Source organism: Nilaparvata lugens, chromosome 9 (genome assembly GCF_014356525.2).
Source record: "Nilaparvata lugens isolate BPH chromosome 9, ASM1435652v1, whole genome shotgun sequence".
Taxonomy (NCBI): domain Eukaryota; kingdom Metazoa; phylum Arthropoda; class Insecta; order Hemiptera; family Delphacidae; genus Nilaparvata; species Nilaparvata lugens.
Window position 1 is genome coordinate 35,671,740 of NC_052512.1, and position 13,682 is coordinate 35,685,421.

General features: G+C 36.7%; 1 protein-coding gene across 1 annotated transcript in view; it reads left to right on the plus strand.

The window, feature by feature from the left end:
• Positions 1–13,682, plus strand: part of LOC111048231 (ubiquilin-1) — a 39,733-nt gene that overhangs the window by 15,806 nt on the left and 10,245 nt on the right. The window contains exons 6-10 of the mRNA XM_039435313.1: positions 3,687–3,791; positions 5,217–5,578; positions 7,268–7,426; positions 8,845–9,003; positions 12,823–13,012. Of these exons, the coding sequence (XP_039291247.1) occupies positions 3,687–3,791; positions 5,217–5,578; positions 7,268–7,426; positions 8,845–9,003; positions 12,823–13,012 (975 nt within the window). The remainder of the gene's footprint in view (positions 1–3,686; positions 3,792–5,216; positions 5,579–7,267; positions 7,427–8,844; positions 9,004–12,822; positions 13,013–13,682) is intronic.

Consider the following 13,682-nt stretch of genomic DNA (forward strand, 5'->3'; position numbering starts at 1 on the left):
CAAATACAAAGTGCAAAAAGATGTTATCAAGCATAACTAACTGATTTAACTCTCACCAGCGGGCAAGGCTTAATTCCTTTTGCTGGTGATGCCAAATTACACATGAAAAGTATCTAATTATGATTTTGGTATTATTTATGCTTACTTTTTATTTTATACTTTTGATTATAAAATTATGTATTCTCTTTTTAATATGTATTTATTGTATAGCAAATAAATGATTTGATTTGCTGTCATTTTTTAAATTTGACGTTTCTTATATTATGTTTACCTTTGTAATATTATGAGTTTTATAAATTGATTGTGCTGTTATTATTGAGATACAACATTACATCCTTCTTAGAGTAGTCACGAATATTTGGAGGAATTCTGTTAAATAAATGAATTCTGATTGTACAAAAAGCTTCAGAAGGCTATAGTGACAGTGCATTCCAATAATAGTATTGAAACGCTTCTGTATATTTTAGTGACAGTACATACTAATAATAGTGGCAAAACGCAAATGGACGTTAGTGACTTGAATGCATTGCGTTGCAGCGTCATCCCGAGATCAACCATATGCTGAGCAACCCTGATCTGTTGCGGCAAACCATGGAGATCGCCAGAAACCCGTCGATGCTGCAGGAGTTGATGCGCTCCCAGGACAGAGCCATGTCCAACCTGGAGTCCATTCCTGGTCAGTTCTCTCAATAATTCAAATTTGCTCTTGCATAAGCAACAGATGTTCTTTTGTAAAGGATACACAAGGAGTTTTAATGCAACTTTCCATAAGCAACAGATGCTTTTTCGTATCTTCTCAAAAGCAATGTGTTGCATCCGAAAAGATACCCATTTCTATTTCAACTTTTTCCTCCTCTATCTTTTCGTAGTTCTCCTTCCTCTATTTCCTCTTCAACCTCTTCTTCTTGTTCGTCTCTCCCTACTTTGTTTTCTCCTTCTTCTTCCCCTCTATTCCCCCTTCAACCCCTTCTTCTAGTTCTTCACCTCCTTCTTTGTCTTCTCCTTCTTCTTCCCCCTCTATCTCCCTCTTCAACTCCTTCTCGTTATTCTCCTTCCTCCTCTATCCCCCCTTTAACCCCTTCTCCTTGTTCTTCTCCTACTTTGTCTTCTCCTCCATCTCCCTTCTCCTTCCTACTCTATTTCCCCTTCAACCCCTTCTTCTTGTTCTTGTTTGTGCTTCTCTTAATCTATGTACAGACTTACAGTCCGGGTCCTGTAGTTTCACCTATCGGCGGAGGGACACTATAGTGAGGTCCACGTTATAATGGCAGTGGAGAAAGATAGGAACCAATGCGTTGCGAAATATTCCCTTGTGGATAATTCGCAGCTTTTGTTACATGCAGCATTTGCAGCGCTTTTTCGTGTTGCGAATTTTGTGGCGAGTTCTGGAACTATACTAGTTTCGTCTGCCTTGTAAACAACATAAGTCAACTCGAATATTCCCGCGCTCCACATTGCGATTATTTCGCTTCCCAGTGTGCGTGCCCCAATATTTCGCAACGAAAACTTCGTTTGGAAACCGCAGTCTGAATTCTTGAAAATTCCGCAACGAATTTGTACGCATCGGTGTGCGCATACCTTTAGTGATGTAATATCAACTGTTCATTTTCGTTTAAAACAATCAATTATGTTTTATTAAGCAAAAAGTTATATTTTTCAATAATTTCATAATTATTATGAAAATGAAAATGGACAATTGATATTTACATCAGTTGAATAACTTTGGTTATTAATTATTAATTCTACATTGTTAAAAGACGATCTGGCAACAGAGCAAAGCGAGAAAGAGATAGCGCTATCCGCTTTGTTAAATGATAGACAAGGATATCAATACCATTGCTAACCAAACACTGCCATTGGGCATGTTTTGTGTACATAGAATGTGATAAATTGTCTGATTCACAATTTACCAGGTAAAAAGTTCCGCATCCTATGGGAAGAATTTTGACAGATTCTGTACCAGAAACCAGTTCCAGTTCCAAGTTCCTGCCCCACAGTCGAAGCCTGGTAAATTGTTACAGTTCCAACTATCCGAGCTCTCATTGGTCGATTAAATTTTGTAGTCTGCTTGCTTCTCTGCGGCTGCGCATGCGCTGATAGCTTGCTTACCATAGCATAGCCATAGAATACATAACCAACAATATGTTTGATAACCATTCGTTAAATGAACTTTTCTCTATAGAAAATTTGAGAGTAATGGAATGAAAGAAATGCACACTTTTCTAGACGATACATTTGTAAAACAGCCTTTCTTCATTCACGCAGCCAGTGAATGACACATTTTGGTGTAAATCAACTTTATAAGTGCGCGTCAAAAGCTTGAACCAACGATTTTGAAATGGCGTTCCATGGGAACATTTTGCACAATGGATGGAACAATTTACTGTACATGAACGTACACAGTATAACGTGGACCTCACTATAGACTACAATACTACACGTTCAAAAACATCCAACAATTTTGAAAATGTATCTTTCCATAAGCAACAGATGTTCTTTTGTATCTTCTTCTCAAAAGCAACTTGTTGCTTCCGAAAGGATACACAAGGAGCTTTAATGTATCTTTCCATAATCAACGGATACTCTTTTGTATCTTCTCAAAAGCAACGAGTTGCATCCGAAAAGATACACAATGAACTGCAATGTATCTTTCCATAATCAACGGATGCTCTCTTGTATCTTCTCAAAAGCCACGTGTTGCACCGAAAATATGCACAAGGAGCTTTAATGTATCTTTCCATAAGCGACAGTTGCTCTTTTTTATCTTCTCAAAAGCAACGTGTTGCTTCCGAAAAGATGCACAAGGAGCTTCAATGTATCTTTACATAAGCAACAGATGCTCTTTTGTATCTTCTCAAAAGCCACGTGTTGCACCGAAAATATGCACAAGGAGCTTTAATGTATCTTTCCATAAGCGACAGTTGCTCTTTTTTATCTTCTCAAAAGCAACGTGTTGCACCGAAAAGATGCACAAGGAGCTTCAATGTATCTTCACATAAGCAACAGATGCTCTTTTGTATCTTCTCAAAAGCAATGTATTGCATCCGAAAAGATACCCATTTCTATTTTAACTCCTGTTGAGGTGGTGGCTGCTCAGCATTGGACATGATGCCAGCGAACAATTAATTAGGTCACCATATCTGCACACAACAAAATTCATTAACAAATAAGTTTTTACATAACTTGATGTATATAACTCTATAGTGTGATTATAGCCGATTATTTCTCAAGTAGTTATAATCTTTATACAGACACATTTCAAATGTTTGTAACATTTTGCTTTTTGTGAATAAAAACGTTTTCCATTCATTCATTCATTCCTACTCCTCTATCTTCTCGTTTTCCTCCTTCCTCTATTTCCTCTTCAACCCCTTCTTGTTCTTCTCCCACTTTGTCTTCTCCTTCTCCTTCCTTCTCTTCCCCCCTTCAACCCCTTCTTGTTCTTCACCTCCTTCTTTGTCTTCTTCTTCCCCCTCTATTACCCTCTTCAACTCCTTCTCGTTATTCTCCTTCCTCCTCTATCCCCCCTTCAACCCCTTCTCATCCTACTTTGTCTTCTCCTTCCTCCTCTATTTCCCCTTCATCCTTTCTTCTAGTTCTCCTCCTCCTCCTCCTACTTTGCCCTTCTGCTTAATCTCCTTGTTGTGCTTGTGGCTGAATGATTGGATTGGGTTGATTGGTTTCAGGAGGCTACAACGCGCTGCAGCGTATGTACCGCGACATCCAGGAGCCCATGTTCAACGCCGCCACTGAGCAGCTCAACACGTTCTCGGCCAACGGCAGCAGTGCAGGTCAGTCAAACCATACACAAAATATCGCATAAGATGGTTTCCCATGGTATAGGACGTTTATGTTACAAATTTCAATGCCAACTCGAGCCGTTGGACCTAGTAGTTTTTTCGTGAAGCTTTCTGACACTGGTCGCCTATCATTTTGTGCTGTTCTTACACTCAAAAACAGATAGTAGTCGACAGTAATAGGCTTGAGTTAACAAAAGTCTGCTTAATTATTCAACGGTTTCATTGAAATTTATTTGCCAAATAATTTCTCAGACATTTATAAAATCTCAAAATTATAACAGCAATTAAATTAACAATAGTATAAAATTGAGAAATATACAGAATAATAAAATTAACAAGATTGTGTGATAATATTAAGCAAAGTAATAATAATTTGTTTGGCTCATTATGAGGGTCTTTGAAGCAATGAAGCATGAAGTATGGAATATTCCATAATATACATGCTTTGAAGAATGGAATATTTTATGCTATTTTATTTCCATGGTCAAACTTGAAAACCAACCTTTTTATATTTTTAAATAATATTTTATGTCTTGATGTCAAGTTATGTTTGAAGGGATGGATTCAAGGATTCAAAGGTTCAAAGAACCTCACACGTCAACCAGAGCTTATTGTGTGTCCCAAGTATGTTAGTTGGCAAACCAACACCTGTGTCCTCTACAAGAACCAGCAGTTTTTTCAGATTGAAAATATAAATTATAACAACTAGTTTCTGTGATTTTTAGTCTATTATTTTTTATTAATTTCAAAAAAGGATAGGCCTATTATTTCATTCTATTTTATAAATAAAAATAAGTAGCCCTGAATTCATACATTTTAAGAAGAGATTAGTTTAGCACAAGTTTATCAGATATTGACAATGGTGTAACAACCAAAACCGGTCTCTCAATGTAATCTGTGGTTTTTGACAATTTCTTGGTATTTTTATTTATGATGAATAATTACCACAATAGGGGTTTTCACAATGTTGTTTTAGCCAGCTGAAGTGCTATTTGATAACTCTGGATTGTGAACGCCCCATCTAAAACCAACTGCTATAAGCTGCAATAGTGCTCAAAGTGGATAATTTGTGTAACTCAAAGTTCATAACCTCACTTTTGCTACCAAATATGGCCGCCGTTTTAACAGAGTTAGCGGACTAAAACCTGTGCTATCTGCTATCTCGTCTGCTAATTTTTTCTAATGTACTACTACAGCATTGAGTTAACACAGACTTAGTGACAGGAGTTAGGGAATAGCTCAACTTAGCCAGCTAACTTCAACATTGTGAATACCCCTAATAAGTGAAAAAAGTTTTAGAAGATATTATGTGTTACTATCGTTTGTTTTTGTGGGTTATGTTATGTATTTTACATTATTTTGTAAACTGTTTCTTGAAGAGAATATAATTTGTAATTTGTGTGTGTGTGATGTCAGGTGGAGCAGCAACAGGAGACGCGAGCAATCCGCAACAAGGCCAGGAGAACAGGGAGCCACTGCCCAACCCGTGGGGTGGCCCTGGCACTGGAACACCAGCCACTGGAACGCCAGCCGGTACTGGCACGCCAGCCGGCACTGGCACGAGCAGACCCACCGGCGGCGCCAGTCAGCTGTTCAACTCGCCTGGCATCCAGAGCATGATGCAGCAGATGATCGACAATCCACAGATGATGCAGAACATGCTGCATGCGCCCTACACACAGGCCATGCTGCGCACCATGATAGAAAACCCCTCCATTGCTAGCAACATGCTCGGTGCCAGTCCACTCCTGCCCGGCGCCAACGATCCTCAGGCTCGGGTAAATATCAGTGACCCAACTCAAATTCAAATTCAATCTATTCATCAAAGAACATATTTACAAAATAATTTTTTCAATTTTTACGATTCAATTTCTCAAGTCTCCTCAATTATGGAAAAGTTCTACAGCATCAATATTCACTCTACACCTTAATAATTAAAGATGAATATTAATATTGATACATGATGGATTGGAGGCAGGAACACTTCAATGAATTGATTCAGAGGCTAAAGGTGCGTACAGATATATGCGCCGCGAACATGAGCAATTCACTTTTTAATCAGCTGACTATATCTGTATTTTTACAGAAACGGTAAGATACAGATATAAAAAGCTTGGCATCAGCTGATTAAAAGTGAATTGCTCATGTTTGTGGCGCGTAAATCTTTACGCACCTTAAGATACGATAGAAAAATTAGATTAAACTAATTAAGATGAATTCTCTCCAAGCTCTTGATTGCATTATTTTTCAAAATGGAATAGTTATTTTCTTATATCAACTTGAATATTCTGGGAATGCTACTCATGAATTCCTATCATCATCATCATCATTCGCTATTATGATATAATTACCTAATACTGATTCTTATTACTATAGTGAGAACCACGTTATAATGACAGTGGATAAAGATAGGAGATCAGCGTTGCCGTTAGTCTGCCTTGATTAATTACATTTCTAAATTGTTAAAAACGGACTTGGCAACGTTGCGAAGCTAGAAAAGGATAGATCTATCGGTTTTGTCGAATAATAGACAAGGATAGCAACACCAATGTTAATCAAATACTGCCATTATAACGTGGACCTCACTATAGAAGAATCAAGCTAGACACAGCCACCCAGCTACTCAGATTTTCATTGAATATTGTGACTCGACAATATTTTTGGACAAGTGGGATAAAATGAGTGGATCGCCTCTTTGTTTATCATCGATGGTTTCACTTCTTCACAAGTAATTTCAATGCCTTATTATTACTTTCTCTCCCCATTAAATTTATGATTGGAAGAACGGTATGTTACTTTTGCTACTTGGCTAGTTACTATAAAATAAACGTGAGATCTCTTAGGCTAGGCACACACCAGTTAGTCAAGACAAGACATGATCAGACACGTTTAGTCACAATACTTGTGTTGCTACATAGTTGCTTATGACGCAACTCACACTGATTAGTCATTGCAATTAGACATATCCTCATAAGCAACTCTGTGAAGTATTGTTACTAAACGTGTCTGATCATGTCTTGTCTTGACTAACTGGTGTGTGCCTAGCCTAATATTGTAACAATATAAACTCCCTGCGTGGATGATTTGTCCTTGTGCAGGGAGGAGTCGAACTCAATCAAACAGTTAAAATACACTGGTTTGAATAAAATAAATTATAATACAGGATGTTTGAAAAAGAACTCCCTAATTTTGATGTGTCATAGAATCTGTAAAAAGTGATATACACTATTCTAGTTTGTGGTGTTTGATTCAGCAACTGTCCAAGTTTTGCCCCCCTGCAGTTGGCAGACCTGATTGACCTTAAGACGGCGCCAGGGAACAGTTCCTTCAGTTGACACTCGCTTTCCGGGAAGGTGGCCCAATTGTCAATATGACAATGTATCAAGTACCTAGTAATTCTAATAATCAGCATTTGCGCTATGAATAATCCATTAATTAAACATTGTGCATGTATTTGTTTTGCTTAGAGCCAGTTCAACGAGATGCTGCCAATGTTTCTGCAGCAGTTGCAGAATCCCGAAGTACAGAACATGATGACCAATCCCGAGGCGCTGTCCGCCATTATGCAGATTCAGCAAGGCATGGAGCAATTACGAACGGCCGCTCCAAACCTCGCCAACACGTCAGTATTACATTCATTCTAGACTAGTGATCCCCCTGGGTTGGAGAACTCGCTCAAGAACTGTTATATTGTAATCTTTGAAACCCGCAAATTAAACAGACTGAGGAAAATTATGGAAACAGCTAAATATTTCTTTTACAAGAATAATTTGACAGTATGTTTCATTGGGGATCCCATTTGAAATGAAAAATTATTGTCGCTTCAACATCTTTGTCCATCATATGAATCCTAATTCATTTTTTCAAATGAGAAGGTGGTCATGTGATACAGACTTCCAAGAAAAAATGAATGGTGATAACCGCACATTGATATCTCAACCCGTATCAGCTTGTTGATGTAAAAGTTGTGAATTCTGTTGTACTGTATATTAACCAGCTGAAATCATGTGTCATGTGTCTGTTTGATAGCTCCTAAATAGTCTCAATTGATGTTATGAATGAATGAATGGAAAAAAACTGTAGTAATTGCATGCAAATAATAGACAAGGATAGCAACACCAATGTTAATCAAATACTGTCATTATAACGTGGACCTCACTATAGAAGAATCAAGCTAGACCCAGCCACCCAGCTACTCAGATTTTCATTGAATATTGTGACTCGACAATATTTTTGGACAAGTGGGATAAAATGAGTGGATCGCCTCTTTGTTTATCATCGATGGTTTTACTTCCTCACAAGTAATTTCAATGCCTTATTATTACTTTCTCTCCGCATTAAATTTATGATTGGAAGAACGGTATGTTACTTTTGCTACTTGGCTAGTTACTATAACATAAACGTGAGATCTCTTAGGCTAGGCACACACCAGTTAGTCAAGACAAGACATGATCAGATACGTTTAGTCACAATACTTTACATAGTTGCTTATGACGCAACTCACACTGATTAGTCATTGCAATTAGACATATCTTCATAAGCAACTATGTGAAGTATTGTGACTAAACGTGTCTGATCATGTCTTGTCTTGTCTTGACTAACTGGTGTGTGCCTAGCCTAATATTGTAACAATATAAACTCCCTGCGTGGATGATTTGTCCTTGTGCAGGGAGGAGTCGAACTCAATCAAACAGTTAAAATACACTGGTTTGAATAAAATAAATTATAATAGGCCTACAGAATGTTTGAAAAAGAACTCCCTAATTTTGATGTGTCATAGAATCTGTAAAAAGTGATATACACTATTCTAGTTTGTGGTGTTTGATTCAGCAACTGTCCAAGTTTTGCCCCCCTGCAGTTGGCAGACCTGCTTGACCTTAAGACGGCGCCAGGGAACAGTTCCTTCAGTTGACACTCGCTTTCCGGGAAGGTGGCCCAATTGTCAATATGACAATGTATCAAGTACCTAGTAATTCTAATAATCAGCATTTGCGCTATGAATAATCCATTAATTAAACATTGTGCATGTATTTGTTTTGCTTAGAGCCAGTTCAACGAGATGCTGCCAATGTTTCTGCAGCAGTTGCAGAATCCCGAAGTGCAGAACATGATGACCAATCCCGAGGCGCTGTCCGCCATTATGCAGATTCAGCAAGGCATGGAGCAATTACGAACGGCCGCTCCCAACCTCGCCAACACGTCAGTATTACATTCATTCTAGACTAGTGATCCCCCTGGGTTGGAGAACTCGCTCAAGAACTGTTATATTGTAATCTTTGAAACCCGCAAATTAAACAGACTGATGAAAATTGTGGAAAGAGCTAAATATTTCTTTTACAAGAATAGTTTGTAAGTAGGTTTCATTGGGTATCTTATGTGAAATGAAAAATGACTGTCGCTTCAACATCTTTGTCCCTCATATGAATCCTAATTCATTTTTTTCAAATGAGAAGGTGGTCATGTGATACAGACTTCCAAGAAAAAATGAATGGTGATAACCGCACATTGATATCTCAACCCGTATCAGCTTGTTGATGTAAAAGTTGTGAATTCTGTTGTACTGTATATTAACCAGCTGAAATCATGTGTCATGTGTCTGTTTGATAGCTCCTAAATAGTCTCAATTGATGTTATGAATGAATGAATGGAAAAAAACTGTAGTAATTGCATGCAAAGAATTGACTAAATGACTAATTGATAAATCACAACATACTTTTTTTCTTATGGGAGAATTTATTTATTCATATGGCTTTTATTTGCAGAGAGATCCTTATGGATGTTCTGACTTGCCGTATTACCCAATGTCATTTCCTATCAACACTCAAGTTTATAGGTTATATATTGGGTTCTTCATGTTTTCTCACTAAAAATTTGCACTTTAACTTCCCGAGTTTCTATTTTACAAAGTTTAAAATTAAAAAAAATTATTTTGAACACAATTCACATTTAAAAAGCAAACAAATATAAAAGTTGGGAGTGATCCGTGGTCTAGTGGATAGAGTGCTTGCTTAGCAGAATAGAGATCCCTGGGTTGAAACCCTCTCATTACCAACAGTTTTTAACCAGATCACTCCCGTGTTATTGGAACGTTAAACTGTCGGTCCCGGCTGAAGTAAGACAGTCGTAAGACCCATTGACGGCTTAAATTATTTATTCATGCGGTGGGACCTGCCCGCAAGGGACTCCCCACCAACAAAAGTCATACGAATTTACTTTTTTTTCTTATGCACTTTAAATGTTATTTGTTATATCCTGGAATGGATGAAAGTGTGAGTCGATTTGTTAAAATATAGATATCTGAAATGAAAAATTTATCTTCAAAAATTACTCTGTCGCTTTAACATCCTTGATCCTCATGTGAATCCAAATTCAATTTTTGAAATGAGAAGGTGGTCATATGATACATGATTTCGATACAGAGTTCCAAGAGAAAATAAATGGCAATAACCGCACATTGATATCGACCTGTATCAGTTTGTTTATGTGAAAGCTGTAAATTATGTTGTATATTAACATAGAGAAACATTAGCGTAAGTAGATATCCCATGGTATAGGGAGTTTATGTCGCAACTTTTACTGTTATCACAAGCCGATAGTCCACGTAGTTCTTTCCCGTGAAGCTTTATGACGCTGGTAGTCTCTCATATTGTGCCGTTCATACACTCTTACCCGGTCAAAACAGTAAAAAACGACAATAATCGACAGTAATCGGCTTGATATAACAGTAAAAGTTGCGACATAAACGCCCTATACCATGGGATATCTACTTGAGCTATTGTTTCTCTATGATATTAACCAGCTGAAAAGCTGAAATCATGTGTCAGCGTCTGTGTGATAGCTCCTGAATAGCCTCAGCTGACGTTATGAATGAATGAAAGGAAAAAACTGTACTAATTGCGTGCAATGAATACTTCAGCTAACGAAATGACAATGTTATTTTATATCTGGGGCCCGTTTCACAAAGGCACAAGTAGGTCACAAGTCTTGTTGCCAACCATGGTTTTGGAGAACAGCTGATTACTAGCGTTTCACAAAAGCAGAATTGTAAACTTGTAGTTAAAATGAATTTCTACAAGTTTACAAGAGTGATTTGCTTGTTAAGAACAAGTGATTACACAGATGTGTGGAGAAGCCAGTCTATTGCTGTATTTACATAAGGTCTATTATTGACCGAGCGAAGTGAGGTCTAAGATTCAAGTCGACGGTTTGGCATTTCTCTTAATGTTTAAATGTTTGAATGTTTAAATGTTTATATGTTTTTATGTTGCGCATTTACGGCGAAACGCTGTGATAGATTTTCATGAAATTTGACAGGTATGTTCATTTTTAAATTGCGCGTCGACGTATATACAAGGTTTTTGGAAATTTTGCATTTCAAGCATAATATAAAAGGAAAAAGGAGCCTCCTTCATACGCCAATATTAACGTAAAAATCAGACTATAGAATTATTCATCATAAATCAGCTGTCTAGTGGACTGTAATACTACCCGTTCAAAAACATCGAACATCTTGAAAATGTATCTTTTCATTAACGTTAGTAGACAGTTGACTATAATACTACCCGTTCAAAAACATCGAACATCTTGAAAATTGTATCTTTCCATCAACGTTGTAGACAGTTGCAGCCGGACCGTATAACAGCGCTCACACTCACATTCCGGGACGACACGTCACGGGACGATATAGGACAGAAAGCTCTATGTTTATCTAGGATTTTTTTCTAAACATTTTTAATTGATAAATTATTTATTATTTTTTTAGAAAACATAACAACAGGTCAATGTAACTCACTGAGCGCGAGGTCTATTGTTCACAGAATAACTAGTGGAAATACAGCAATAGACTGGCTTCTCCACACATCTGTGTAATCACTTATCAGCTGATTTATGATTAATAATTCTATAGTCCGATTTTTACTCTAATATTGGCGTATGAAGGAGGCTCCTTTTCCCTATTACATTATCCTTGAAATGCAAAGTTTCTAAAAACCTTGTATATACGTCGACGCGCAATTAAAAAAGGAACATACCTGTTAAATTTCATGAAAATCTATTACCGCGTTTCGCCGTAAATGCGCAACATTTAAACATTTGAACATGAAGAGAAATGCCAAACCGTCGACTTGAATCTTAGACCACACTTCACTCGGTGAATTATGAACAATTATGAATATTTCTAACCACGGCGTGGTTTGCTTTTCGTGGATTAGCGTGGGTCTACTTTGCGGTGGGCCAAGTCTAGTGCTAGTAGTATGTGGTCCATTAATTCGTGATTTGCAATTACATTTCTCCTTTATTGCAATTATCCTCATAAAGGCTAGTGGTAGTACATTACACAGACATTCTTTTCTCTTGTCTATATACTAGTAATGATTACACTTTACTAAGGTATTAATGTTAATTTTCATATTGAATTTTATTCAGTTACTGTATTTTTATTATTCTATATTCGACTGTATATTTCTTCTATTTTCCATATTATTTCATTTTATATTAACATAAAACAGGTGTTATATAACTAATGTGAACGTGATATTATTTCCGTGCTCAAAATTTAAGTGGTTTTATTCTTTATTTTGTGAATTTAAATTTTGTTTCATGTTTTTTACAAAAGTTTTAATATCAATCTATCCAAATTTAAAATTGTTTGTTCTGTTCGTCTATTTTCAGATTGTGATTTGGTGTAGAAAATTGAAATGGACATAACATATGTATAATATTTGGACAATTTGAAACTAAATTAGGAAATTGAAAAAGTTTTGGGCAATAGCCTGCTTTTTTCTTTTCCGATCAATGTATTGTTTGTGCTAACCTAATAAATAAATAATTTTTTAAAATGTTATAATTAAGTAAGTTTATAATATTCTTCTTTTTTATAATTGTATTATGTTGAAAATTATTGTATTATTGTGTGAAGGAGGCAAAATGGGGTTTTACCTGCTGTATCCATGAATAAATGAATTTCATACACTTTATATACTGTAAAAAATAGAAAATAAATTGATTTATTATTAAAAAAAAGAATAGCATGTTGAAGAAGACAATTATTGCAAATTTGAAAAATGTGATTGTTTTATTTTGTTGTCAGCTGGCTGGTATGGGTAATCCGAACGCAGGAGGAGGCAGTGCACAACCCCCCGAGGAGAGGTACCGTTCGCAGCTGGAGCAACTCACAGCCATGGGATTTGTCAACAGAGATGCCAATCTACAAGGTAATTGCTCGAACAGAGCGTAACCATGCATCAGTTGTTCGAAAATTCGACTTGAAGTGAGATTCAAGTTAGAAAGTCAGCTCCTGATTAACATTGGTTTGCTCGCGTTGTCTGTCATTTGACAAAGCAGATAGCTCTATCCTTTTCCAACTCCGCAACGTTTCCAGATATGTATTTATTAGTAGTATATAGATATCATTCATTTTTAATATTAAAACTTATTCTTCGTTTCAAATGTTTTCAGATCATGTAGAAATATGAATTACAAAAATATGTATTATTTATTATGAAAATTTATCATTAAAATCATTGAAAAATACGTATATTGCCTTGACATAAATACAAGCTAAATAATGCGTTCAGTAAGATTTCTTTTTAAAAAGAAATCTTTATTTACATACACAAAATTTCGAATTAAATAATTTTGACAAGTGAATTTTGAGTTCGCTTCGATGTTGTAAGCAGGACTGACGCTCGATGCGTGAGAAAGCTGGCTCTAACAGTTCCAGGAGAGTTCCAAGAAGTTGTATAGAAACTGCTGACTGCTGTAGGTTCTCACGATGTAACTCCTCCCTCCCTAAAGAGAACTTCGGGGGTTGGTAGCGAAGTTCTTGAAGAAGGTTGCTGTCCTCTTTTGGAGATTCTTTTGTACACGGTGAAAATCACGCAA